This window comes from Pleurodeles waltl, chromosome 9, assembly GCF_031143425.1.
Source record: "Pleurodeles waltl isolate 20211129_DDA chromosome 9, aPleWal1.hap1.20221129, whole genome shotgun sequence".
In the NCBI taxonomy this organism is placed as follows: domain Eukaryota; kingdom Metazoa; phylum Chordata; class Amphibia; order Caudata; family Salamandridae; genus Pleurodeles; species Pleurodeles waltl.
The window spans coordinates 70,417,158-70,442,237 of NC_090448.1; the positions used below are offsets into that span (position 1 = coordinate 70,417,158).

Consider the following 25,080-nt stretch of genomic DNA (forward strand, 5'->3'; position numbering starts at 1 on the left):
TACATCTACAATAGTGGCATAACAATGTGGCCTGATGAGACAGCTGATTGCTTGACAGTGGCCTGTGCACAGTCACGTCTCACAGTAAACGTTTACGAGGGTTGGGGCTTACACATCTCATAACTGGAGCAGAAACTTTTGAGGGTGTTAATGTTATACATGGAGCGAGAGGCATAATGAGGACCGGCCCCATAAGTGTGATTTTGACTTGCGTGGCATGCTTGAAAATCAATCCGTTTAAAAAAAAAAAAAACATTTAGTTGGTTTCTAAAAAGCAGATGCTACCTCGAGCGCACAAAGGATGTCCGTGTGACATATCCAAACTGACCTTAGGTCTCCAACACTGCCATCCTATCCTTTTTTTTTTTTTTTTTTTTTTTTTTTAACTCCTCACCTGCATGACTTATTGGATGCATGGCTTACTTTTTACCTTTATTTTCTCCACACAAGTCTTTTCAGTTTTACTACATTTTCATATACTTTTATGTACACTCTGTTTTGAATGTCTACTTTCGAGGCTTACCATTACGTGAACAGGGCATTTGAACTCTTTTACTCTTCGAAACACAGCAGCGATGCACAGACCGTAAGAGGAAAATGCTACTGCTTTTGTAGAATATATTATTGTGTACATCCAAAACACCCATATTCACAGGCACTATATAGCCCATACCCCTCTATTGCTTCGTTTCTTGCCTCTCATCTTCAGGTCTCGTTTGGACAGCGCATGTGCAAAGCATTTTGTTTACATACAGTGGGCTTACAGCCCGCCCATAGCTTACCAATGGTTAGCTTCAGCGTCGCTCTCATTTGCTTTGTTTCCATTGGTCATGGCATGCGTGAGCCATGGCCTCTTCGTTAGTCTAGCCTTCCCTGGAGAATGGACAAAGTACGTGTGCCCTTCCACTGCTCCCGTTTTTGCAGCTACTTTTTTGTTAAAGCAATCCATATGACTTTTTTTTTTTGTTTGTTTTTTAAAATCGGTCCATGTTGCTTCTTTTGTTAATGTTGTTCTTCCCCCTCCCACACTTTGTGCCAGTCTGTTTGTTCAAATTGTCCCTGATTCTTCTCTTCCAGGGGATCCTCATCAATAGTCATAAACATTGAATATTCCCGCCCTTGTGCGGGGACCCCGGAGCATATATATATAAAATACATACATATTATCATGTGTAAAACAGCAATGCAGGCTATAATCATAAATAGGCTAAAATGCTTTATTTCTATGCAAGTTTTTTTTTTTTTTTTTTTTCATATTATAAAATCACAATAGATCATAAATATCTACCTAAGCCCCAAAAACTGGACTTAGGGAAGTAAACAGCAGTAAATAGCAGAGAAAAATAGAAAAAAACCACATTGAAAAACAATGAAGCATTCTTAGCCAATAGGCTGCATGCAGGTTAACACAGGAGAACCATAAAAACTTTGGCACCGTGCCTTTAAGACCCTGAGCACCTCCAGTATCCCACCATGCCTCAGGGGTGAAGGGAAGGTGACAGTTGGTTCACAGTTAGGTCAGTTCTTTTTTCCGGCTTCTTCTGAGAGGATCCTGGAGCATTGAGCTCTGTTTTTCTGAGTTTTTCTTCAGAAAAATCCCTAAAAATAGTGTTTTTCCTGTTTACTCGACAGATAACATCTTTTGTCTGAGTTTGGCAGTCTTTTCTGACAGAAAATGCCATCTCTTTTTGTAAAATGTCCTTCTTGTGGGAAGAAGAAAGCCCAGTCAGACCCACACTCTCTGTGTATTGTCTGCCTGCCACAGAGTCACTGTCCTGACACCTGCAAGTATTGTAAGAAGATGTCAAGGAGGACTCTCAAAGACAGAGAGAAAATCAGGCTTCATGGGCTTCAGGAGAGGAAAAAGTCAACATCCTCTTCACTTCCCAGGCCTCCAACAGAAGGAATGGCCAGATCGACGTCGACAGGTAGGATTGTGCCTGTTTGTTCTCCATCGACGTCATCGTTGCCACCGTCTCACCGGCATAGATCGCCGTCGACGGTGACCAGACCGACGTCGAGGGACAAAGCGTCGAAGCATGGACAGCACAGGGGTACATCTCCGTCGACGGCAGGCCGCCGTTCGGCGTCGAGCCATCTCCGGCGCTCCCCGTTCGCCGTCGAGAACGTCTCGCCCCTTGGCGTCGAAGGACAAGACGTCAAAATCACCACGACGGCATGAACATCCGCCGTCGACCACTCGCCACTCAACGTCGAGACACACAACGGCGAGTAGGTCAAGATCCCGCGATCGACGCTAGGTGTCGAGACATTCAACGTCAAGGCTTTCGACATCAAGACCTTCGACGTCGAGAACAGCCCAGCCATCGCACCTTTCGACGTCGAGGATGCAATCGACGTCGACACAACCTTCAGCTGTGTCACAGGCAGTAGAGCCAGCGGATAAAGCTCCCTCACCGGTGGTCTCTATACGGAGTGCATCATCCCATTCCAGAGCGGGCTCATCGGGGCATGTTTCTCCCATCACTCTATCACCTAGATGGTTAGAGAGCCTGAATAGACCGGCAGCATCCCCGGATTCCCAATACTCTAGGATGTATTCTCCTACTGCCTCATTACCTAGAACGCCATCGCCTACAGCTAGAGCAGGACGGGCTCGTTCTGCTCCTCGTCAGCCGACCACAAGACCTGCACACTCTGCTACAGCTTCTCGTAGCAGGTCTCGTTCCCGAAGGAGAACCAGGTCGCGAACACCACACAGAAGATCACCCTCTTGGTCTTCTTCAGGATCGTCTGTTGGGCGCTACTCCCCCACACTGACAGATTCTCCACCTGCTAGGATCTCACCGGTGGATGATATCACCACTTTTAATGAGGTTCTTTTAAGGGGAGCGCAGAAACTAAATATTGAGGTACCGGAGCCGGCCACCTCATCCTCAGTTATCTTTGAGACTCTACAACACAGATCAGTCTCGAGAAAACTGCTGCCACTAGTACCGGGTTTGCTGCAACCTACTATGGACACCTTTCTGACTCCAGCCACTCTCAAGTCTGCCCCGGCTAGGATTCAAAAGAAGTACAAAGCTCCGGAGCAAGATCCTTTATTCCTGCGGAAGGATCCGCCACCGGACTCTGTTATCTTAGCCGCAGCCAGAAAAACACACTCTGTGGCATCATCTTCCACAGTCCCCCCGGATAAGGAGAGCAGACACCTAGACTCCCTGGGGAGAAAGATGTGCGGTACGGCGGCATCTGCTATGAAGGTCTCCAGCGCCTCAGCACTTCTGGGCAGATATGACCGCTCTCTGTGGGACTCACTCCACAGATTTACAGAGAAGTTGCCCAGGGAAGATAGACAGGACTTCCAGGAAATCTTGCAGGAAGGGGGCCTAGTATCTAACCAGGTCATCAGCGCGGCGGTGGACGGGGCGGATTTGGCTGCGCATGGGTATGCGCACGGAATCTGCGCTAGGAGGTCTTCCTGGCTACGGCTCACTGGTCTGAAACAGGAAGCACAACAACGTATTTTAAACCTCCCATTCAGCGGGAATTCGTTGTTCGGTACCCACGCGGATGAAGAGATGGCCCGAATGAAAACAGAGGTGGACACTATGAGGGCAGTGGGCCTGGAACGTAAGAAAGACTTCAGGCGGAGGTACAGGCCGTACGACAGACGCCCATTCCAGCAGAGGGTTCAAACCCCTCACTGGTCTCAGAGGCCACAGCAACGACAGGGACATCCCCTGTTTCAGGCGCATAGACCCACAAGAGACCGAGGGGCAAGTAGACCTCAACAGTCTACAGCAAAGACACCAACAAAGCAATGAAGCATTGCTTCCCTCAGCACTGTGCACCACTCCGGTGGGGGGAAGTATTACGCATCATCTTCACGAGTGGCACTCCATCACAAAAGACAAATGGGTGCTCAATATTGTCGAACATGGCTATTCTCTCCTTTTAAAAAAACCTCCTCCACACTTGCCACAAGCAAGATGTTTTCCTTCTCATCTCAGCCTGCTACGCAAGGAAGTTCTTGCACTCCTACAAAAGAAAGCTGTAGAAAAGGTTCCACCGGCACAAAGAGGAAAAGGGGTGTACTCCTGTTACTTTCTGGTGGCGAAAAAGGGTCAACAGGGCATCTTCAGGCCAATTCTGGACTTACGGCTCCTGAACAAGTACATAAGAAAACAGAAGTTCAGGATGCTAGCCCTTCACCAGATTGTTCCGCAACTGCATCAGGGAGACTGGATGTGCTCCATCGACCTACAGGATGCATATTTTCACATCCCAATAGCATCCAAACATCGGAAATTCTTACGTTTCCAAATAGCGTCACAGCACTACCAATTCAGAGTCCTACCATTCGGCCTGAAGTCTGCACCCCGAGTCTTTTCAAAATGTGTAGCAGTGGTAGCGGCACATCTTCGAAGACAAAAAATATTCGTCTACCCCTACCTGGACGACTGGTTATTGAAGGCTTCCTCTCCGGATCAGGCGAGAAAACATCGAGACATTGTACTAAGAACTTTCGAGTCTCTAGGTCTTCAAATCAACCACAACAAGTCAACCTTGATTCCAACACAAAACCTCCACTATCTGGGAGCTATACTAAACACAGAGCTCCAAAGAGTGTATCCTTCGGAGGAACGACTTTTATCGATCCACAGGAAGTGTCAACAACTATTAAAAGCCGATGCACCTACTGCTCGTCAGGTGACATCGCTTCTGGGCTCCATGGCTTCATGCATCTTCATTGTCCCGAACGCCAGGCTACACATGAGGCCCCTTCAGGAGGCATTAGAGAACAACTGGAGCCAAAAGACTGGTCGCAGAGTATGACTACCAGCAGCAGCTTTTCAATCACTACAATGGTGGATGCACAGACCTCACCTGTCGATAGGTTCTCCGTTTCACCAGACAATTCCAGCCGACACTCTGGTAACGGATGCGTCTCTTCAGGGTTGGGGTGCTCATCTGGGTTCCTTCCAAGCTCAGGGTCTGTGGTCCGACAAGGAAAAGAACTATCACATAAATCTACTGGAGCTCAGAGCGGTCCATCTGGCTCTCAAATCTTTCTCTCCATTGGTTCAGGGGAAATCTCTCCTAATTCAGACAGACAATACAACCACAATGTATTATCTGAACAAACAGGGGGGAACAAGATCACTACCTCTATCTCGAGAGTCCCAAACGATATGGCATTGGCTCCTGGCCAGGGGAATGTCTATCACAGCGGTACACCTGCCAGGTCAGCAAAACGTAGAGGCAGATTTCCTGAGCAGACATCTAGAAGACGCGCACGACTGGGTCCTACACGACGAAGTCGTCGAGGACATCTTCGGTCAATGGGGTCGACCCCAGTTGGATCTCTTTGCAGATGAAGTAAACAAGAAATGCCCAGACTTCGCATCCAGGTTCTGCCGTCCGGGAGCTCAAGGGAATGCCCTGTTGATCAACTGGTCAGGGATATTTCTCTACGCCTTTCCACTGATTCTCCTCATACCGGCAGTAAATCAACAAACTTTACAACTCCAGAACCAGAATGATTCTGATAGCGCCACAATGGCCCCGCCAATTCTGGTACACGGATCTACTCAACTTATCGGAAAAACCTCACAGGAGGTTGCCGTGCAGACCGGATCTCCTGAGCAGAATGGAAGGCAGAATCCTACATCCCAACCTTCCCTCTCTGAGCTTGACAGCATGGCTCCTGAATTCCTGCAGTATGGGCACCTAGGGCTCTCACAGGAGTGCATGAACATCTTGAAAGTGTCAAAACGACCTTCCACGCGGCGTTCTTACGCTTTTAAGTGGAAGAGATTTTACATCTGGTGCTCTCAACAAGGTATAAATCCCATACGAGCTCAGGAGGATGTCATACTGTCCTATTTGCTTCATCTGGCGAAGTCTGGTCTGCAGGTATCATCTATTAAGGTACATTTGTCTGCAATTACAGCTTATCGTAAGTCGCCTTCTCAGGAATCCTTCTTTACGATACCTGTAGTCAAGGATTTCTTGGAAGGCTTGAAAAAGGTTTTTCCTCCCATTCGGAGACCTTCTCCTCCATGGGAACTGAATGTAGTCCTGTCAAAACTTATGGGCCCTCCCTTTGAACCTATCCACAAGGCCTCTTTACAGCACCTTACGTGGAAGACGGCTTTTTTGGTGGCCATTACTTCAGCGAGGAGGGTCAGCGAAATTCAGGCTCTGTCTTGCAGAGAACCGTACACGGTTTTTCACGATAATAGAGTGGATCTGCGAACTCACCCATCTTTCCTTCCGAAGGTGGTGTCAGAATTCCATATCAATCAGACTATATCTTTACCGACTTTCTTTCCCAATCCGGAGACTCCAGCGGAGAAAGCATTACATTCTTTAGACTTGAAAAGAGTGCTGAAATTCTATTTGGACAAAACAAAACCGATTAGACATTCTAACCATTTGTTTCTGAATTATGGTCATTTAAGAACAGGAGAGGCAGCGTCTAAACGAACGATATCAAGATGGATTGTGTCTTGTATTGTTAACACTTACCAGCTGGCTAATAAACAATTACTGGCTAGGCCAAAAGCGCATTCCACAAGGGGAAAAGCGGCTACTGCTGCCCTCCTTAACAATGTACCAATTTCCGAGATTTGTAAGGCTGCTACATGGAAGTCTGTGCATACCTTTACTAAGCATTACTGTTTAGACTCGGATGCAAGAGCGGATGCCCAGGTGGGGCAGGCCTCTCTTAGAAATCTATTTGCATGAATATGTATTCTTTCCTGCACTTCTTTCAGACAGTCCGCAGAGTTTAGGGATGGGCTTGCTAATCTATTCAATGTTTAGGACTATTGATGAGGATCCCCTGGAAGAGAAGGATAAGTTACTTACCTGTAAATCCTAGTTCTCTTCCAGGGGTATCCTCATCAAAGTCATAAACAACCCACCCTCCTCCCCGGACTCAAGTCTCCTAGAAGTGCAGGACAGATTATCTTTCTGATCAGTTACACAGATTGTCACCGTAAAAAAGTACTGACCTAACTGTGAACCAACTGTCACCTTCCCTTCACCCCTGAGGCATGGTGGGATACTGGAGGTGCTCAGGGTCTTAAAGGCACGGTGCCGAAGTTTTTATGGTTCTCCTGTGTTAACCTGCATGCAGCCTATTGGCTAAGAATGCTTCATTGTTTTTCAATGTGTTTTTTTCTATTTTTCTCTGCTATTTACTGCTGTTTACTTCCCTAAGTCCAGTTTTTGGGGCTTAGGTAGATATTTATGATCTATTGTGATTTTATAATATGAAAAAAAAAAAAAAACTTGCATAGAAATAAAGCATTTTAGCCTATTTATGATTATAGCCTGCATTGCTGTTTTACACATGATAATATGTATGTATTTTATATATATATGCTCCGGGGTCCCCGCACAAGGGCGGGAATATTCAATGTTTATGACTTTGATGAGGATACCCCTGGAAGAGAACTAGGATTTACAGGTAAGTAACTTATCCTTCTCCTCCAGCCACCTTCCTTTGTTTGTTGTCTCCTCACCCGTCGTCACACCTCTTTTTCCACAAAAGGTGTCCAGGTCAACTTTTTATCCTTTTTCCGCACATGCTGAAAATTCTAAATTTAGTCATGGTTAGGCAATTTCCACCAACTAGATAATAGCCAAAAAATAGGTAAAATTATTTTTTTCTATTTTTGGGCAAATTGGAGAAAACGCTGCTGTGCAAGACAGTTTTATCTAACATGCAGAGGTGTGAAGAAAATATACATTTTTAGCACAGCTTTTGCATTTTTTTAAGTGCTATTCATTTGTTTTGTTATTTTTGTGGTTTCTCCGTAGTTGAAGTTGGTGGTGGAAACGGGTGTGAAACCTATGGGAAAGCTCACAAAAGCTAGAGGTGGGGAACTTGAGCAGGTTGCGAGTTGTAGATTGTCTATGACTAATATGAGTGCAGGTGCTACAGTTTGTGCTAAAGATAGGTGGGATCATTTATGACTGGGACCGACATGAAGTGCCTTTGTAGCCTTCCGAAAAAGTCTGTTGTAACGGGCTTAAACTAATTAAGGCCAGCAATCCGACCATTTAGCTGTCTTTTAGAGCCTTTGGAAGTAAATTGGCATGCTGTACTTGTAGACCAGACTAGAGGCATTGTTGAGGTCAAGCTTCGAAATGGTCTCAGAGCGAACTACAGTTATGCATGCAGGGGGTGATTGGTGCATAATGGGAACTTGGGCAATGTATTTTCAGCTGTATTTATTTTTAAAAATCTGTTTACTGTTTTTTAAACAAAGCTGTGTACATTCAGTTGGTACAAATATTACTGAGTATTTCCCTATTAATTACTCCAAGCACATTTAACATAAAATGTCTAGTAACCTACACGGGCCATCGAGCTCCACACAATTTCCACAGAGTCATTTTCGGGATGGGAACATAGTTATGTATTTTCTCACGTTTCTGACTAGTCCCCTAAACCTGCCTCATCTGCATGTGGGTTGTTTTTAAAACCCAAAATTAAGGGAGGCACTCTAAGGTAATTGGAGTCCATAATGCACATTTTCAAACATCCAATTGAGTAAAGTTCCCAATGTCCATGGTGCTGAGTTGGTGTATGCAGTGTAAAATCCAAAGAATATACACAAACGTGGCTTATAAAAAGATATAGTTCATTTTTATTCTTCAATCATCATTGGAAAAGATAGTTTGAGCCTGGCCAGTGTGTTTCGTCTCCACACGGGACTTCATCAGGGCTGCAAAGAACATATGTAACAATACTTAGTTAAAAACATCCAAATCACCTAAGCCCCAGAAGTCTAATTACACTCAAAATACATTTCCACCCATGTTGAGTGAACCTAGAAATCACACACAAGTTATACTATCCTCAGCATCATAACTGAACATCTCCAAAATATATCTTAATTTTCCAAATATCAATATACTTTGAATTTTACACTGCAGTACACCAACTCAGCACCATGGACATTGGGAACGCTGTTCAATTGAATGTGTGAACAGTTGGGTTATGGATTTTAATTGCCTTAGAATGCTACCCCTCTTTCAAGTTTTATCTATGTGTGTTTAAAGGGTTCGTATGGCAGACCTATCCTACGGATAAAGCATCAAAATTGGATACAAATTTAAACTGATACTAGTGCGGTGTATCCATTTGTGCAACAAAAGTGGGTTTCTAATGTGAGTAAGTATTGTACATTTAGACAGAAGCTCTGAGTTATATGTTTCTAGCAAAAGTTTGGTTCCAAACACCCCTTTCCAGGGAGACTTGTGTATGTATGTTCGTGTGCCTCAATGCCCCCAAGGTTGCAGTAGGGAAAATGATTTTGCGGTCACGTTTAACACAGTGTTTCATTCAAGTTGATCTGTTATCGTATTTGCAAGTCAGATCATGCCATGCAGATCAGATCATGCTATGCAGATCAGATCATGCCCAAAATCTCCAAGACCAAATCATTGACCTCCTTCCCTTAGTTAGTTACTAACTACCTGGCATTCCCAAAACATGTGGAAGAGATCTGCATCTGTGCCTAAATGTCTTGGAGGTGGCTGCTGTTACATATATTTTGTATAAACGTTTAGGCATTAAGTATGCTGTCTGTCAATCAATCAATCAAACAAATTTCTTAAGCGCACTGGGGGGGGGTTCCAGGTTTTGGCGGTGAGGTGGGAGAAGGATCTGCCGCAAGAGGTGGTGCGTTGGAATGCGGGGGACTGTAGCGAGGTCAGCGGAGCAGAGCTGTCGAGTTGGTTTGTGAAAGTTGATTTGTTCGTTGAGGTAGGCCGGTCCGGTGTCGTGGAGGGCTTTGTGAGCGTGGACAAGGATTTTGGAAATGATTCTTTAGTTGATGGGCAGCCAGTGTACACTAAGATGTAGATTTGAATTATCCTAACCCTTGCCAAGGCGTTTGTAGGGAAGACACTAAGGTGGTCCACTGTCAGTTTTCAGCCTAAGTCGGCCTCCCTCTTGTTTTGAAAGTCTCAGTCCCTCTTGTTTCCTTTATACAGCAGAATATCCCTGTTGTCGCCCTGTGGTCCTTACCATGCATGAATAGTGTTTGTAAGTCTGTATGCTTAGAGGCTCCGCATCTGCACATTGACAACTTATTTTCCTTCTTAGAATAATAGTAATAGTTGATCTTAGTTTTACATTTCTGATACTTTACATTTTTGCAATTCAAGTACACCCTCTTTTCATAATCGTACTTGAAGATTCATTCAAAGCTGATGGATTTACTTATGCTACTTTTCTTAGAATTCATAACAGAGACCAAAAGCCCTTCAAAGTTATACCTAATTTGAAAATTGTTTTCAAGAACGTAGCTATTAATAGTGTAGCAGGTACAGTGGCACCCATTACGGATGGCGTGAGGGGTCTTTTGCACCAAAATGCAGCCTGTATTTTGGTATCTAGTCATACCAATTTTCCTTGCTTCAACCAGGGGTCTTGACACCCTTGCTACACACTGTCTGTTTTCACAGAAGTAATAATGGTTGATATAATTCCAGGAAAACTATATCAGTCCAGCTTCCTACTGGTAGCCATTTCTTCTCTTTAACCCTTGCCACAATCTCCTGCAAAACTCATGACCCCTTAATGAAGCGTTGCATGTACACTTCTAAACTTGCTGTTAAACTCCTGCTTTTTTTTTTTTTTTTTTTTTTAAACAACTGAGTTTTTTGTAACAGGTTACAGTAAATCCAGTATCGACTATTCATTCACATGCACTTACAGGATCACCATTACATTTGTTTATATTTCGATGTTAAAGTAATATTATCTGTTCTTTACTTTAATTGTCATTAGAAGACCGTGTATTCTCTAGTTTTTAACGACTTCCCTCCCCTCACTTGCAACTCTTCAGGTTACCATTCATTGTGGGGAGGTCACTCTTATGTTATTATCTGCTGTGGATGGGGGTCCGTCCAGCCATGATGTGGCCAGTGTTGTGGGCGTTATTTCAGAGCCCCCGCTTCCGTTTGGTTTTACAAATGTTCAAAAAGTTAACTATGTTTTCTCAAATTTGTTCATTGTATGGGCTATTAATGCTGTGAGCCTTTCCATGACATACACATTCCAGTCACCAGATTGCTTTTTGGGGAAGGTCAAGGGTTTTCCACATGCGAGTGATTGAAATTCTTGGTGCTAGAAGAAAGTGTGCCAGCAGTTTTCCTGCTGGTGTTATATATGGGTAAATAGTGTTTTCTCCGGAGTCGCCTAGAAGAAGTACCCTGAGATTAAATAGCGAGATAATATTGGTTATCTTTCTTTGCAAGGCTAACGATTCTTTCAATTATGTCTATACTAGTAAACGGCCACAACATGTGTATATACATATCTCCTCATCTCACCCTCTCCAAGAAGATTCTAAGGTTGCAAATCATTAGCTTTAGTCTACAGGCATGTACGCTTCCACTTATCAACAAGAGAAGAATTTGCCTATGTTCACATGGCATCAAGAAACCTCCTGTTCGGTGGCATGTGTAGCTGCAGATACACATGTTGTGCATAGTCCGCCGTCTGGTGTTGGGTCGGAGTGTTACAAGTTGTTTTTCTTCGAAGAAGTCTTTTCGAGTCATGAGACCGAGGGACTCCTCCTCCTTTGTTCCATTGCGCATGGGCGTCGACTCCATGTTAGATTGTTTTTTTTCCGCCATCGGGTTCGGACGTGTTCCTTTTCGCTCCGGGTTTCGGGATGGAAAGATAGTCATAACTTCGGAAAACTACGTCGGTATTGTTTCGTTCGGTATCGGGTTAGAATAGAATCGACACCGAATCATGAAGAGCTCCGGTTGCCCTTCGGGGTAATTTCGATCCCCCGTCGGGGCCTGGTCGGCCCGACCGCGTGTAACATCGACACTGATGCAACGGACCCTGTTCCGATTCTGTCCTAAATGCCACAATAAATATCCATATACAGACCAACATTTGGTCTGTAACTTGTGCCTGTCGCCCGAGCACAAGGAAGAAACGTGTGAGGCCTGTCGTGCGTTTCGGTCCCGAAAAACGCTCCGTGACCGGCGAGCCAGAAGATTGCAGATGGAGTCCACGCCGACAGGACACAGAGAGTTCGAGGGACAAGGAGAAGAAGAGGAAGCCTTCTCCATCCATGAATCGGACTCAGAGGAATTCGACGTCGAAGAAACCGTGAGTAAGACGTCGAAGCAAGCACCACACAAGGAAACAGACAAGGCCCAGGGGACGCCACTGCCAACAGGCCATGGCTCAACCCATAAAGTAGGTGACCGTCCATCGGCACCGAAAAAGGCCGAACTGGTGCCGAGATCGTCCGACTCGGGTCGAGACACAGGCACGCAGCAATCTCGGGACCGAGAAAGTGCTGCCGAAAAAGATTGACGCCGAGACAGCGGAACCGAAGCTGCTCGACGCAGAGACAGCGGCGCCGAGAAAGCTCGACGCCGAAAAAGAAAAAATTCTCCTCAGAGCCGAAAACAAGCAGAGACACAATTTCGGTGCCAAAACGACCAGCAACCGAACCAACTGCCAGCTCATATACAGAGGAACAATCACTGTCCTCTCAAATGCGCAAACACAGATTTGAAAAAGAGTTACAGACCACTGATGTAGACCACACACAAAAGCGGATCTTCATACAAAGTGGGACAGGGAAGATCAGCACTCTTTCCCCAATCAGGAGAAAAAGGAGACTCGAGTTCCAAACCGAAGAACAAACACCACAAAAAATGGTGAAGAAGGTAACTCCGCCACCCTCTCCTCCACCTGTAACACACATCACCGGCACAGACTCCGTCACATTCACCGGCACATACCACCATGAGCCAAGACGACCAGGACGCTTGGGACCTATACGACGCCCTAGAATCAGACAATAGTCCTGAGTCGTACCCTACCAAGCCCTCACCACCTGAGGACAGCACAGCGTATGCACAGGTGGTAGCTAGGGCAGCAGAATTCCATAACGTGTCGTTACACGCAGAACCTATCGAGGATGACTTCCTTTTCAAAACCCTCTCCTCCACCCATAGCTCCTACCAAAGCCTACCTATGCTTCCAGGAATGCTAAGGCACGCAAAGCAGATCTTCAAAGAACCTGTCAAGAGTAGAGCGATAACTGCAAGGGTGGAGAAAAAATATAAAGCACCGCCCACGGACCCTACTTTTATCACCTCACAGCTGCCACCAGATTCAGTTGTGGTAGGGGCAGCTCGCAAGAGAGCCAACTCGCACACATCAGGCGAGGCACCACCTCCGGATAAAGAGAGCCGCAAGTTCGACGCAGCTGGGAAAAGGGTCGAAGTACAAGCTGCAAACCAGTGGCGCATTGCCAACTCTCAGGCGCTCCTAGCGCGATATGATAGAGCCCATTGGGACGAGATGCAGCATCTCATCGAGCATCTACCCAAAGAATTTCAAAAACGGGCAAAACAAGTGGTTGAGGAGGGACAAAACATCTCCAATAACCAAATACGCTCCTCTATGGACGCAGCGGACACAGCGGCAAGAACAATAAATACCGCAGTAACCATAAGAAGGCACGCATGGTTGCGCACATCTGGCTTTAAACCGGAAATACAGCAAGCGGTGCTCAATATGCCGTTCAATGAACAACAATTGTTTGGACCCGAAGTCGACACGGCAATTGAGAAATTGAAAAAGGACATGGACACAGCCAAGGCCATGGGCGCACTCTATTCCCCGCAGGGCAGAGGCACTTTCGGCACCTTCCGCAAAACAACCTTCAGAGGGGGGTTTCGGGGTCAAGCCACACAAGCCAGCACCTCACAATCAACACCGTCTACATACCAGGGACAGTACCAAAGGGGAGGCTTTTGGGGCCAGTACAGAGGAGGACAATTCCCTAGAAACCGGGGAAAATTTCAAAGTCCAAAAACCCCTCCAACCAAACAGTGACTCACAAGTCACTCAACCCCTTCACACAACACCAGTGGGGGGAAGACTAAGTCAGTTTTACAAATCTTGGGAGGAGATAACAACAGAAACTTGGTTCTCTCGTAGGGGATTTCCATGTATAGTCATAAGCACTGAATAGTTCCGCGCGCCTGCGGGGACCCCGGAGCACTGTTGTGTAGTATATTCTTAAGTGCAATCATCAGCTCCTTGACAAAAAGGTCTGTGAAAAACACTTAAGAATAACAATGTGCAGCCTATGTGAACAGCTACACAGGCCAAATTGTTAGAAGAAAAAAACAGTTGTAGTGTAAATTTCACGTTTAAACCTCTATTTATTCTATAAATACATAAATAAATACATTCTCATATTTTATTTACACCTCTCATGAGAATAAAACAATGTAGGGCAGTGTAGCCCATAGGCTGCCATTATACAGAATGAAAATAGAGCTGTGCCTTTAAGAAAGTAAAGTCTTCCTGTTTCCCATCATGCACAGCAAAAGGCAGTTGCCTCAGTTCTTTTTTCCGGCTCCTTTCTGACAGGACCCTGAAGCATTGAGCTCTACCTCACAAAATCCTTTTGTGACAGAAATTCATTTAAAATCTTTTGAATTTCATTTTCACTCGACGTTTTTAACATTGAGTGATAATTTTCTGCTTTTTTCTGTTAGATTCTGACAGAATTTTGAGGTTTTTCTACTTCAGAAATGCCTTCACTGTTTGACAAATGTCCTTCTTGTGGCAGAAAAAAGGCCAAAACAGATCCACATCGGGTCTGCATAATTTGCCTTCCATCCAGCCACAAACCGGAGTCGTGTGACATCTGCAAAACCTTCTCCAGAAGGACCCTTCGTGACAGGGAGAAGATCCGACTCCAGGCGAAAGAGGACAGGAGGAAAAGTGGTCATTCTACCACAGAGCGAGGAGAAGGTCAGTCTTCTACCAGGGCTCACACTGGTTCCTCTATAACTCCGACCAGACCGGCTCAAAAACGGCACAGGTCTCCGACGACGTCGAGGGCGTCGACGTCGAGGCAAGGAACGGCGCCAACATGCTCGCCGTCGAGGAGTGGTTCGCCGGCGAGAAAGAGACATCGCTCGCCGTCGACGACGATTTCGCCGTCGAGACGGCGTGGACTTTCGCCGTCGAGATCTGGGTCACCGTCGACACGGCGAGGACGTTCCACGTCGAGGAGATCTGAATCCGGTTCGCCGTCGAAACGGCGAGATCGATCAACGTCGAAGGGTGCTCGACGTCGTAGACGTTCACCGTCATCACGGCGACGTCGAGGGTCGTCGTCGAGAGATTCTCAACGGCGAGAAGAATCGACGGCGAAGGACACTCGCCGTCACCGTACTTCGACGTCGAGGAGTGTGTCGACGTCGAGACAATCAAAAAGACCTAGGAGGGTTTATACAACCTCAGAATCCTCGGCTTCAATCATCCTCCTTCCAGCGTCTCCACAACTCTCTCCTCGACAATCACCATTGCCACAGACGCCGGTAACACCTACGGCGCCTCTTCCGGCTCCGCCTGTAGAGTCTGTTTTGAGGACTCCAACGCGGTCTGTAAGACGTTCGGGACATTCCTCTAGACGCTCTTCTTCCTCTCGACACCGTCATGACCCACAGAGATCTCAGCATTCACATCACAGGCGTTCTTCTTCGTCTACACGGGACTACTCTCCAACCCTATCGGACTCACCGTCCCCGAGAGTGTCCCCCATAGATGATGTGAATACGTTCCAGGAGGTCTTAGTACGAGGGGCAACCAAGCTGAACATCCCGCTGGCGGTACCTGCCCCATCGACGTCAGTGATCTTCGAGACCTTGCATCACAGGACATCTTCCAGACCTTTGCTTCCACTGGTTCCAGGTCTCCTTGAACCAGCAATGGATATTTTCCTTGCACCGGCCGCAACAAAGTCTGCTCCTTCCAGACTTATTAAAAAATATCGTCCACCAGAACAAGATCCTCTATTCTTGAGGTCGGACCCAGTTCCTGATTCGGTGGTCATAGTAGCGGCAAAGAAACTGCATTCAACCTCACCATCTTCTTCTTCACCTCCAGATAAAGAGAGCAGAAAGATAGATGCTGCAGGACGAAAAGTATGCTCTACTGCAGCCGTCACGATGAAGGCAGCCAGCGCTACTGCGTTATTAGGGCGGTACGATCGTGCCCTCTGGGACTCTTTAATACAGTTTGCGGAACATCTTCCTAAGGATAAAAGGGAAGATTTCCTGGAGGTCGTGGGTGAGGGATCCATGGTGTCTAACCAAATTATAAGTGCTGCAGCTGACTCTTCGGTGCTATCCGCACACAATTATGCACACGGGATAGCGCTCAGAAGGCATGCATGGTTGAGACTTACATCACTCAAACCTGAAGCGCAGCAGAGAATACAAAACCTGCCTTTCTCGGGCTCCACCTTGTTCGGTTCTCATGCCGATGACGAGATGGCTAGAATGAAAGCTGAACTAGATACCTTGAAAGCGGTAGGGATGGAAAGACCGAAAGAACAAAGAAAGGTTTTCCGGCCATATCAACGACGACTTTTCACCCACCGGTATCAGTCGCCACACTGGATGTCTTCGCGCCCCCAGCAACAGCAACAACAGCAGTATCAAAGGGGTTTCTCTACTCAGCGAAGGTCGACAAGGGGTCGTTCAACACCTCAAACTCAGGCAACTCGACAGGCTCCCACGTCTAAGCCCTGAATCTTTGCTTCCCCCTCCTCCGTTATCCACTCCGGTAGGGGGAAGTATCTCAAATCATCTGGACGAGTGGCTACGCATCACAACAGACGCCTGGGTATTGAATATTGTGAGACATGGTTACGCTCTCAGATTCACCAGTCCTCCACCATCTGTTCCACCCAAAACAGCCAACCGCCATCTCGAAGCTCTACAGTTAGAGGTCAATATCCTATTGCAAAAAAGAGCCATAGAACCCGTTCCCATCAGCCAGCAAGGGAAGGGGATTTATTCGAGATATTTCCTTGTACCGAAAAAAGACAAACAAGAGTTTCGTCCCATCTTAGATCTGAGGACAGCAAACAAATGGATTCGCAAAGAAAAATTCAGGATGTTAGCCTTACACCAAATTTATCCACATCTACGTCAGGGCGACTGGCTATGTGCGATAGATCTTTGCGACGCTTACTTTCACATCCCAGTAACCAAGAAACATCGAAAATTCCTAAGGTTCACTGTCGGAAAACGCCATTACCAATTTGCAGTTCTACCTTTCGGCCTAAAATCAGCGCCAAGAACTTTTTCCAAATGCATGGCGGTAGTAGCCGCCCACTTGAGGAAACAGCGAATATTCGTCTACCCCTATCTAGACGATTGGCTCATAAAGGCCTCCAGTTGTCTCGAGACACAGCAACATTTCGAATGGACTCTACAACTGCTGCAAAAACTTGGTCTTCAAGTCAATCTCCTGAAATCTACAGCAACACCTGTTCAGAGGTTGCATTACTTAGGGGCCATTGTAGATACCAGGCTAGGAAAGGTGTTTCCTTCGGGGGAACGACGGTTATCGATTCTCCAGAAGTGCAAACAACTGCAGGAAAGACCTCAAGCCACTGCAAGAATAATAGCTTCTCTACTGGGCTCGATGGCGTCTTGTATCCATCTGGTTCCCAATGCTCGCCTCCATATGAGACCATTGCAGGAAAACCTGGAGGATCAGTGGTGTCAACTGAGGGACGATTGGGAGAACAAAGTCCTTCTTTCTCCTCACACCCTACAATCCCTCAAGTGGTGGTGTTTACCCAGCAATCTCTTGGTGGGGATTCCGTTCCAACAACGGCCCCCATCTCAAACCATCGTAACAGATGCGTCACTGATCGGATGGGGGGCGCACATGGAACATCTTCGAGTCCAAGGCGAGTGGTCACAGAGAGAGAGTCTCTATCACATCAACCTGCTGGAACTTCGCGCAGTCCTCCTTGCGCTCAAAGCCTTCCTTCCCTCTCTGAGAACGGAAACTCTCCTTCTCCAGACAGACAACGTGGCCACTATGTACTACGTGAACAAACAAGGAGGCACCAGGTCCAGAATTTTATCCAGAGAGGCTCAGACAATCTGGCATTGGCTTCTAGCCAGGAACCTGTCACTAGTGGCAACTCACCTGCCCGGCATCCAGAATGTTCAAGCGGATGCCCTCAGTCGGGTAATGGACGAGAACCACGAATGGGTACTACACGACGACGTCGTTCATTCCATTTTCGCACTCTGGGGTACCCCCTCTACAGACCTATTCGCAACCCCAGAAAACAAAAAATGCCAAAACTTCGCCTCCAGATATTACCATCCAGGGACACTGGGGAATGCCCTGTGGATAAGCTGGTCAGGAGCATTTCTTTACGCCTTTCCACCGCTTCCCCTGATTCCGGCGGTCCTCCAGAAGCTGTCCAATGTTCAGACCAAAATGATCCTAATTGCTCCGGAGTGGCCACGCCAGTGGTGGTTCCCAGACCTTCTTCACCGGTCACTCAAACCACACATCAGGCTACCATATCGTCCGGACCTTCTCACGAAGTTCAGAGGGCAGATATCTCATCCCAACCCCTCATCGTTGAGTTTGGCAGCATGGCTCCTGAGCTAGTGCAATATGGACACTTGAACCTACCTCAGGATTGTATGGAAATTCTGAAGGAAGCAAAGCGCCCTTCCACACGATCAGCCTATGCAAGCAAGTGGAAGAGATTCTGCATTTGGTGTTTACACAACAACATTGACCCGGTTTCCTGTGGAGAACAATCTATCCTGCCATACTTGTTAAGTTTGGCAAAATCGGGCTTACAACTGTCGTCAATAAAAGTTCACTTGGCGGCTGTCACAGCATACAGAAAGAGTCCTTCACAAACTTCCTTTTTTCGGATTCCGATTATTAAGGATTTCCTAGAAGGTTTAAAGAAGGTTTTTTCCCCCCATTAGAAAGCCTTCTCCTCCATGGGAACTGAACGTTGTCTTATCACGTCTGATGCTGCCGCCATTCGAGCCAATACATAAGGCATCGCTGCAACATCTCACATGGAAAGCTGCTTTTCTGGTGGCAATCACTTCAGCGCGTAGGGTCAGCGAAATCCAGGCCCTTTGCGCTCAGGAACCCTACACGGTTTTTCATTCTGCAAAAGTGGTAATGAGAACTCATCCAAAATTTTTACCTAAGGTAGTCTCCGACTTCCATGTGAACCAAACAATTTCATTACCGACTTTCTTTCAGAATCCAGCTACTCCTGCTGAGAGAACTCTGCACTCTCTGGATGTAAAGAGAGTATTGAAATTTTACTTGGACAGGACAAAAAGCTTACGAAAATCACAACAGCTTTTTATTAACTATGGCCCAATCAGAACAGGTTTGGGTACATCTAAACAATCTTTATCCAGGTGGATTGTTTCATGTATAATGTTATGTTATCAGTTAGCAAACAAATCCCTTGGTGGTAGGCCAAAAGCCCACTCTACCAGAGGGAAAGCAGCTACTGTAGCCTTGATGAGAAATGTCCCTTTGGCAGAAATATGCAAGGCTGCCACTTGGAGGTCGGTCCATACCTTTACTAAGCATTACTGCCTTGATACAGACGCTAGGGCAGATGCTCAGGTTGGGCAGGCTTTGCTCAAGAATTTGTTTCATTATTCATGTTTTTCTCAGTATTCTTATATCTACTCCACCGCGGTTATGGGGATGGGCTTGCTACTCTATTCAGTGCTTATGACTATACATGGAAATCCCCTACGAGAGAAGAAATGGTTTCTTACCTGTAACTCCAGTTCTCTCGTAGGGGTATTTCCATGATAGTCATAAGCAACCCTCCCTCCTCCCCGGTGGAGTTGACATAGAACATGAATATTATGGAGGTTGGTACTCCAACAAATGTTTTGTTTTTTCTTCATGTCAGGTTAATAGCCTCCAAAAAAGAACTGAGGCAACTGCCTTTTGCTGTGCATGATGGGAAACAGGAAGACTTTACTTTCTTAAAGGCACAGCTCTATTTTCATTCTGTATAATGGCAGCCTATGGGCTACACTGCCCTACATTGTTTTATTCTCATGAGAGGTGTAAATAAAATATGAGAATGTATTTATTTATGTATTTATAGAATAAATAGAGGTTTAAACGTGAAATTTACACTACAACTGTTTTTTTCTTCTAACAATTTGGCCTGTGTAGCTGTTCACATAGGCTGCACATTGTTATTCTTAAGTGTTTTTCACAGACCTTTTTGTCAAGGAGCTGATGATTGCACTTAAGAATATACTACACAACAGTGCTCCGGGGTCCCCGCAGGCGCGCGGAACTATTCAGTGCTTATGACTATCATGGAAATACCCCTACGAGAGAACTGGAGTTACAGGTAAGAAACCATTTCGTCTTAGCAATTATCCGACATGGTTATTGCATAGAATTTCTCCAACTCCCTCCAGATGTCCCACCAAAAACACAGAATATGTCAAAACAACATCTAGACCTTCTAGAACTAGAAGTTCAAGCATTACTGCAAAAGGACGCAATAGAATTGGTACCGTGTACACAAAAAAAACGGGAGTTTACTCACTGTACTTTCTAATACCAAAAAAGGACAAAACACGGAGACCAATCCTAGATCTCAGAACACTAAACACCTACATCAAATCAGACCACTTTCACATGGTCACGCTACAAGACGTGTTACCACTGCTAAAGCAACAAGACTACATGACAACCTTAGATCGAAAGGACGCGTATTTCCACATACTGATACATCACTCGCACAGGAAATACCTAAGGTTCATATTCAAAGGAATACATTACCAATTCAAAGTGTTGCCGTTCGGTATCACAACCGCACCAAGAGTATTTACAAAATGCCTAGCAGTAGTAGCTGCACACATCAGAAGGCAGCATATACACGTATTCCCGTACCTAGACGATTGGCTAATCAAGACCAACTCCCTCACAAAGTGTTCACACCACACAGATTATGTCATACAAACCCTCTACAAACTCGGTTTCTCCATCAACTATACAAAATCTCACATTCTGCCGTGCAAAACACAGCAATACTTAGGAGCGACAATCAACACAACAAAGGGAATAGCCACTCCAAGTCCACAAAGGGTTCAAAATGTTCACAAGGTTATACAAGCCATGTATCCAACACAAAAGATACAGGCAAAGACGGTATTAAAACTCCTAGGCATGATGTCCTCATGCATAGCCATTGTCCCAAACGCAAGACTGCACATGAGGCCCTTATAACAGTGCCTAGCATCACAGTGGTCACATGCACAGGGTCACCTTCTAGATCTGGTGTTGATAGACCGCCAAACATACATCTCGCTTCTATGGTGGAACAGTATAAATTTAAAAAAAGGGCGGCCTTTCCAAGACCCAGTGCCACAATACGTGATAACAACAGATGCTTCCATGACAGGGTGGGGAGCACACCTCAATCAACACAGCATCCAAGGACAATGGGACGTACATCAAACAAAGCTGCATATAAATCATCTCGAATTGTTAGCAGTATTCCTAGCGTTGAAAGCATTTCAACCCATCATAACCCACAAATACATTCTTGTCAAAACAGACAACATGACAACAATGTATTATCTAAACAAACAGGGGGGAACACACTCGACACAGCTGTGCCTCCTGGCACAAAAGATATGGCAATGGGCAATTCACAACCACATTCGCCTAATAGCACAATTTATTCCAGGGATCCAAAATCAACTAGCAGACAATCTCTCTCGAGATCACCAACAGGTCCACGAATGGGAGATTCACCCCCAAATTCTAAACACTTACTTCAAAATTTGGGGGACACCTCAAATAGACCTATTTGCAACAAAGGAGAACGCAAAATGCCAAAACTTCGCATCCAGGTACCCACACAGGCAGTCTCAAGGAAATGCTCTATGAATGAACTGGTCAGGGATATTTGCGTACGCTTTTCCCCCCTCTCCTTCCATATGTAGTAAACAAATTGAGTCAAAACAAACTCAAACTCATACTAATAGCACCAACATGGGCAAGACAACCTTGGTACACAACACTACTAGACCTGTCAGTAGTACCCCATGTCAGGTTGCCCAACAGACCAGATCTGTTAACACAACACAAACAACAGAGCAGGCATCCAAACCCAGCATCGCTGAATCTAGCAATCTGGCTCCTGAGATCCTAGAATTCGGACATTTAAACCTCACCCAAGAATGTATGGAAGTCATAAAACAAGCTAGAAGACCATCCACTAGACACTGCTATGCAAGCAAATGGAAAAGATTTGTTTGCTACTGCCATAATAATCAAGTTAAACCATTACATGCATCTCCAAAGGATATAGTGGGATACTTGCTACATTTACAAAAATCAAATCTAGCCTTCTCTTCCATAAAGATACACCTCGCAGCAATATCTGCATACCTGCAAATTACCCATTCAACTTCACTATTTAGGATACCTGTCATTAAAGCGTTTATGGAAGGCCTGAAAAGAATTATACCACCAAGAACACCACCTGTTCCTTCATGGAACCTCAACATCGTCTTAACAAGACTCATGGGCCCACCTTTTGAACCCATGCACTCTTGCGAAATGCAATTCTTAACGTGGAAGGTTGCATTTCTCATTGCCATCACATCTCTAAGAAGAGTAAGTGAAATTCAGGCGTTTACTATACAAGAACCTTTTATTCAAATACACAAAAATAAGGTGGTCCTAAGAACCAATCCAAACTTTTTACCAAAAGTTATTTCACCGTTCCACTTAAATCAAACGGTAGAACTACCAGTGTTCTTCCCACAGCCAGACTCAGTAGCTGTAAGGGCACTACATACATTAGACATCAAAAGAGCACTAATGTACTACATTGACAGAACAAAAGAAATTAGGAAAACAAAACAACTGTTTATTGCATTTCAAAAACCTCATACAGGAAACCCAATATCAAAACAGGGTATAGCCAGATGGATAGTTAAGTGCATCCAAACCTGCTACCTCAAAGCAAAGAGAGAGCTGCCCATTACACCAAGGGCACATTCAACCAGAAAGAAAGGCGCTACCATGGCCTTCCTAGGAAACATTCCTATGAAAAAGATATGTAAGGCAGCCACATGGTCTACGCCTCACACATTTACTAAGCACTACTGTGTAGACGTGCTATCCGCACAACAAGCCACAGTAGGTCAAGCCGTACTAAGAACTTTATTTCAGACTACTTCCGCTCCTACAGGCTGAGCCACCGCTTTTGGGGAGATAACTGCTTACTAGTCTATGCACAACATGTGTATCTGCAGCTACACATGCCACCGAACGGAAAAGGTCACTTACCCAGTGTACATCTGTTCGTGGAAGTTAGTCGCTGCAGATTCACATGTGCACACCCGCCTCGCCGGAAGCCTGTAGCCGTTTGGAAGTTATCTTCAACATTTGTACATTTGTAAATATATTACTTAAACCTTATTTGGTACATACTTATTCATTCCATTGCATGGGCACTATTACTACCATACACAACTCCTACCTCACCCTCTGCGGGGAAAACAATCTAACATGGAGTCGACGCCCATGCGCAATGGAACAAAGGAGGAGGAGTCCCTCGGTCTCGTGACTCGAAAAGACTTCTTCGAAGAAAAACAACTTGTAACACTCCGACCCAACACCAGACGGCGGACTATGCACAACATGTGAATCTGCAGCGACTAATGCCACGAACAGATGTACACTGGGTAAGTGACATTTTCCTTACTGAACAGGGTAAATCAAGCTAATTCCTGTGTGCCCCTAACATAGATGGAAATGTTCCTTTCTTGTAACAAGACTTTTGCTGCTTGACACTGTTCCACTTTTACCAGCTGTGCATTATCTTGCTATCTAGTGATTAGGTTTGGAATAGTGTCTTGTTTGCGGTCATTAAACGTATGGCTGTTGGTCTCGGGCATTATTTCACAAAGCTGGACAAAGAAAAGCAGGGGATTAGAAAATATGTTGGAGGTCCTGAATTTGGTTGCAGAACCAAGGATCTTGATCCCACTTCTCAGCAATGGCCTCTGCTGAGCAAGTGTTTGCAGAGCACAATGGTTACTGGACACAAATGCAGGCCTGAAAGGATAGAGCGACACACACAGCAGATACCTACAAAGGAAAGGTACTAGGTATGGATACGGATGCCTTTAAAACACAGACATAAGTTACAGGACGTAAGAGAGCTTGTGAATTGAAATCTCCTACCAGATACACTGAACTTTTTCCTTCCTCCATTGCTTTCCTGTCAGTCAGCAGTTCTGCCAGCACCTGAAAAACAGACCAGTCAAAAAGAAGTTAAGGGCCACAGTGAGCTGGCTTTCATTTCAAAATCTGTAAAGACACACTTCGTCCTGAAGAAGCGAGTGATTTGACGAACTGAAGTAAATCACTATTTAGAACGCTTGACTATGTCTCGCTGCTTAATTGAAGCACAAAAAGAAACCATGGCTGCATACTTATGCCTTTGTTTGGTGTGGGGTTATAAGGGAATAACTCACCTTACACACTGTTTTTTAACACAAATTCTTGTCAAAGCAACATGTTGTTGTACTGTTTACCACTTTTGTGTGCCATATCCATAACTATAATGTGAGTGTTTAGTTTGCCTTCACAAGCTATATTTCAAATGATTGCCCAAACTGCGTTCGCAAAATTAGACGACCACAAGGTCTGTAGGAACGTGGGGCTGTGCCCTGGTTTCTCAAGCATTCCATTCACTGTTTTTAGTATAACAGTTTACCCTAAAAGACTGGAGCTAACTGGCGATCACTAGGAACCAACATGTTCATATCGCCACCTTCCATACAAAGCATTTTACAAATATTTTTCAATAGGGTTAAAGACACCTACATAAATAGCAGCGGAACGCCTTGCTTAAAGTGCACCGAATACCGTATCAAAGTACACTGTATTAAAGCCTGTCGCTAACTCTCCATTGATGTACTCTCATGAAATCAATGTTTAGGCCAGTGGTTCTTAACCTTTTGACTTCCGGGGATGCTCACTGGATCACTATTGGAAGCTGGGGGACCCCAGCTGTAGTGAAATGTGTGTTTTGACCACTGACTTCATGTTGCGCCACTTTGCACCTGGCTTAGCTGTCCAGTGTTCACCAGTTACAGACTCCATTTTGTATTCAGTTCAGCCTTAGCTTCATTCTGCCTATTGACTCCATCGTAGCATTAGACACTGCCATG

At 45.5% G+C, this 25,080-nt stretch overlaps 1 protein-coding gene across 2 annotated transcripts in view; it reads right to left on the reverse strand.

The window, feature by feature from the left end:
* The window catches only part of IRAK2 (interleukin 1 receptor associated kinase 2), a 277,952-nt gene that overhangs the window by 101,035 nt on the left and 151,837 nt on the right, over nt 1-25,080 (reverse strand). For both annotated transcript variants that reach the window (XM_069206326.1, XM_069206327.1), the window contains exon 10: nt 24,089-24,151. In XM_069206326.1, coding sequence (XP_069062427.1) covers nt 24,089-24,151 — 63 coding nt within the window. The remainder of the gene's footprint in view (nt 1-24,088; nt 24,152-25,080) is intronic.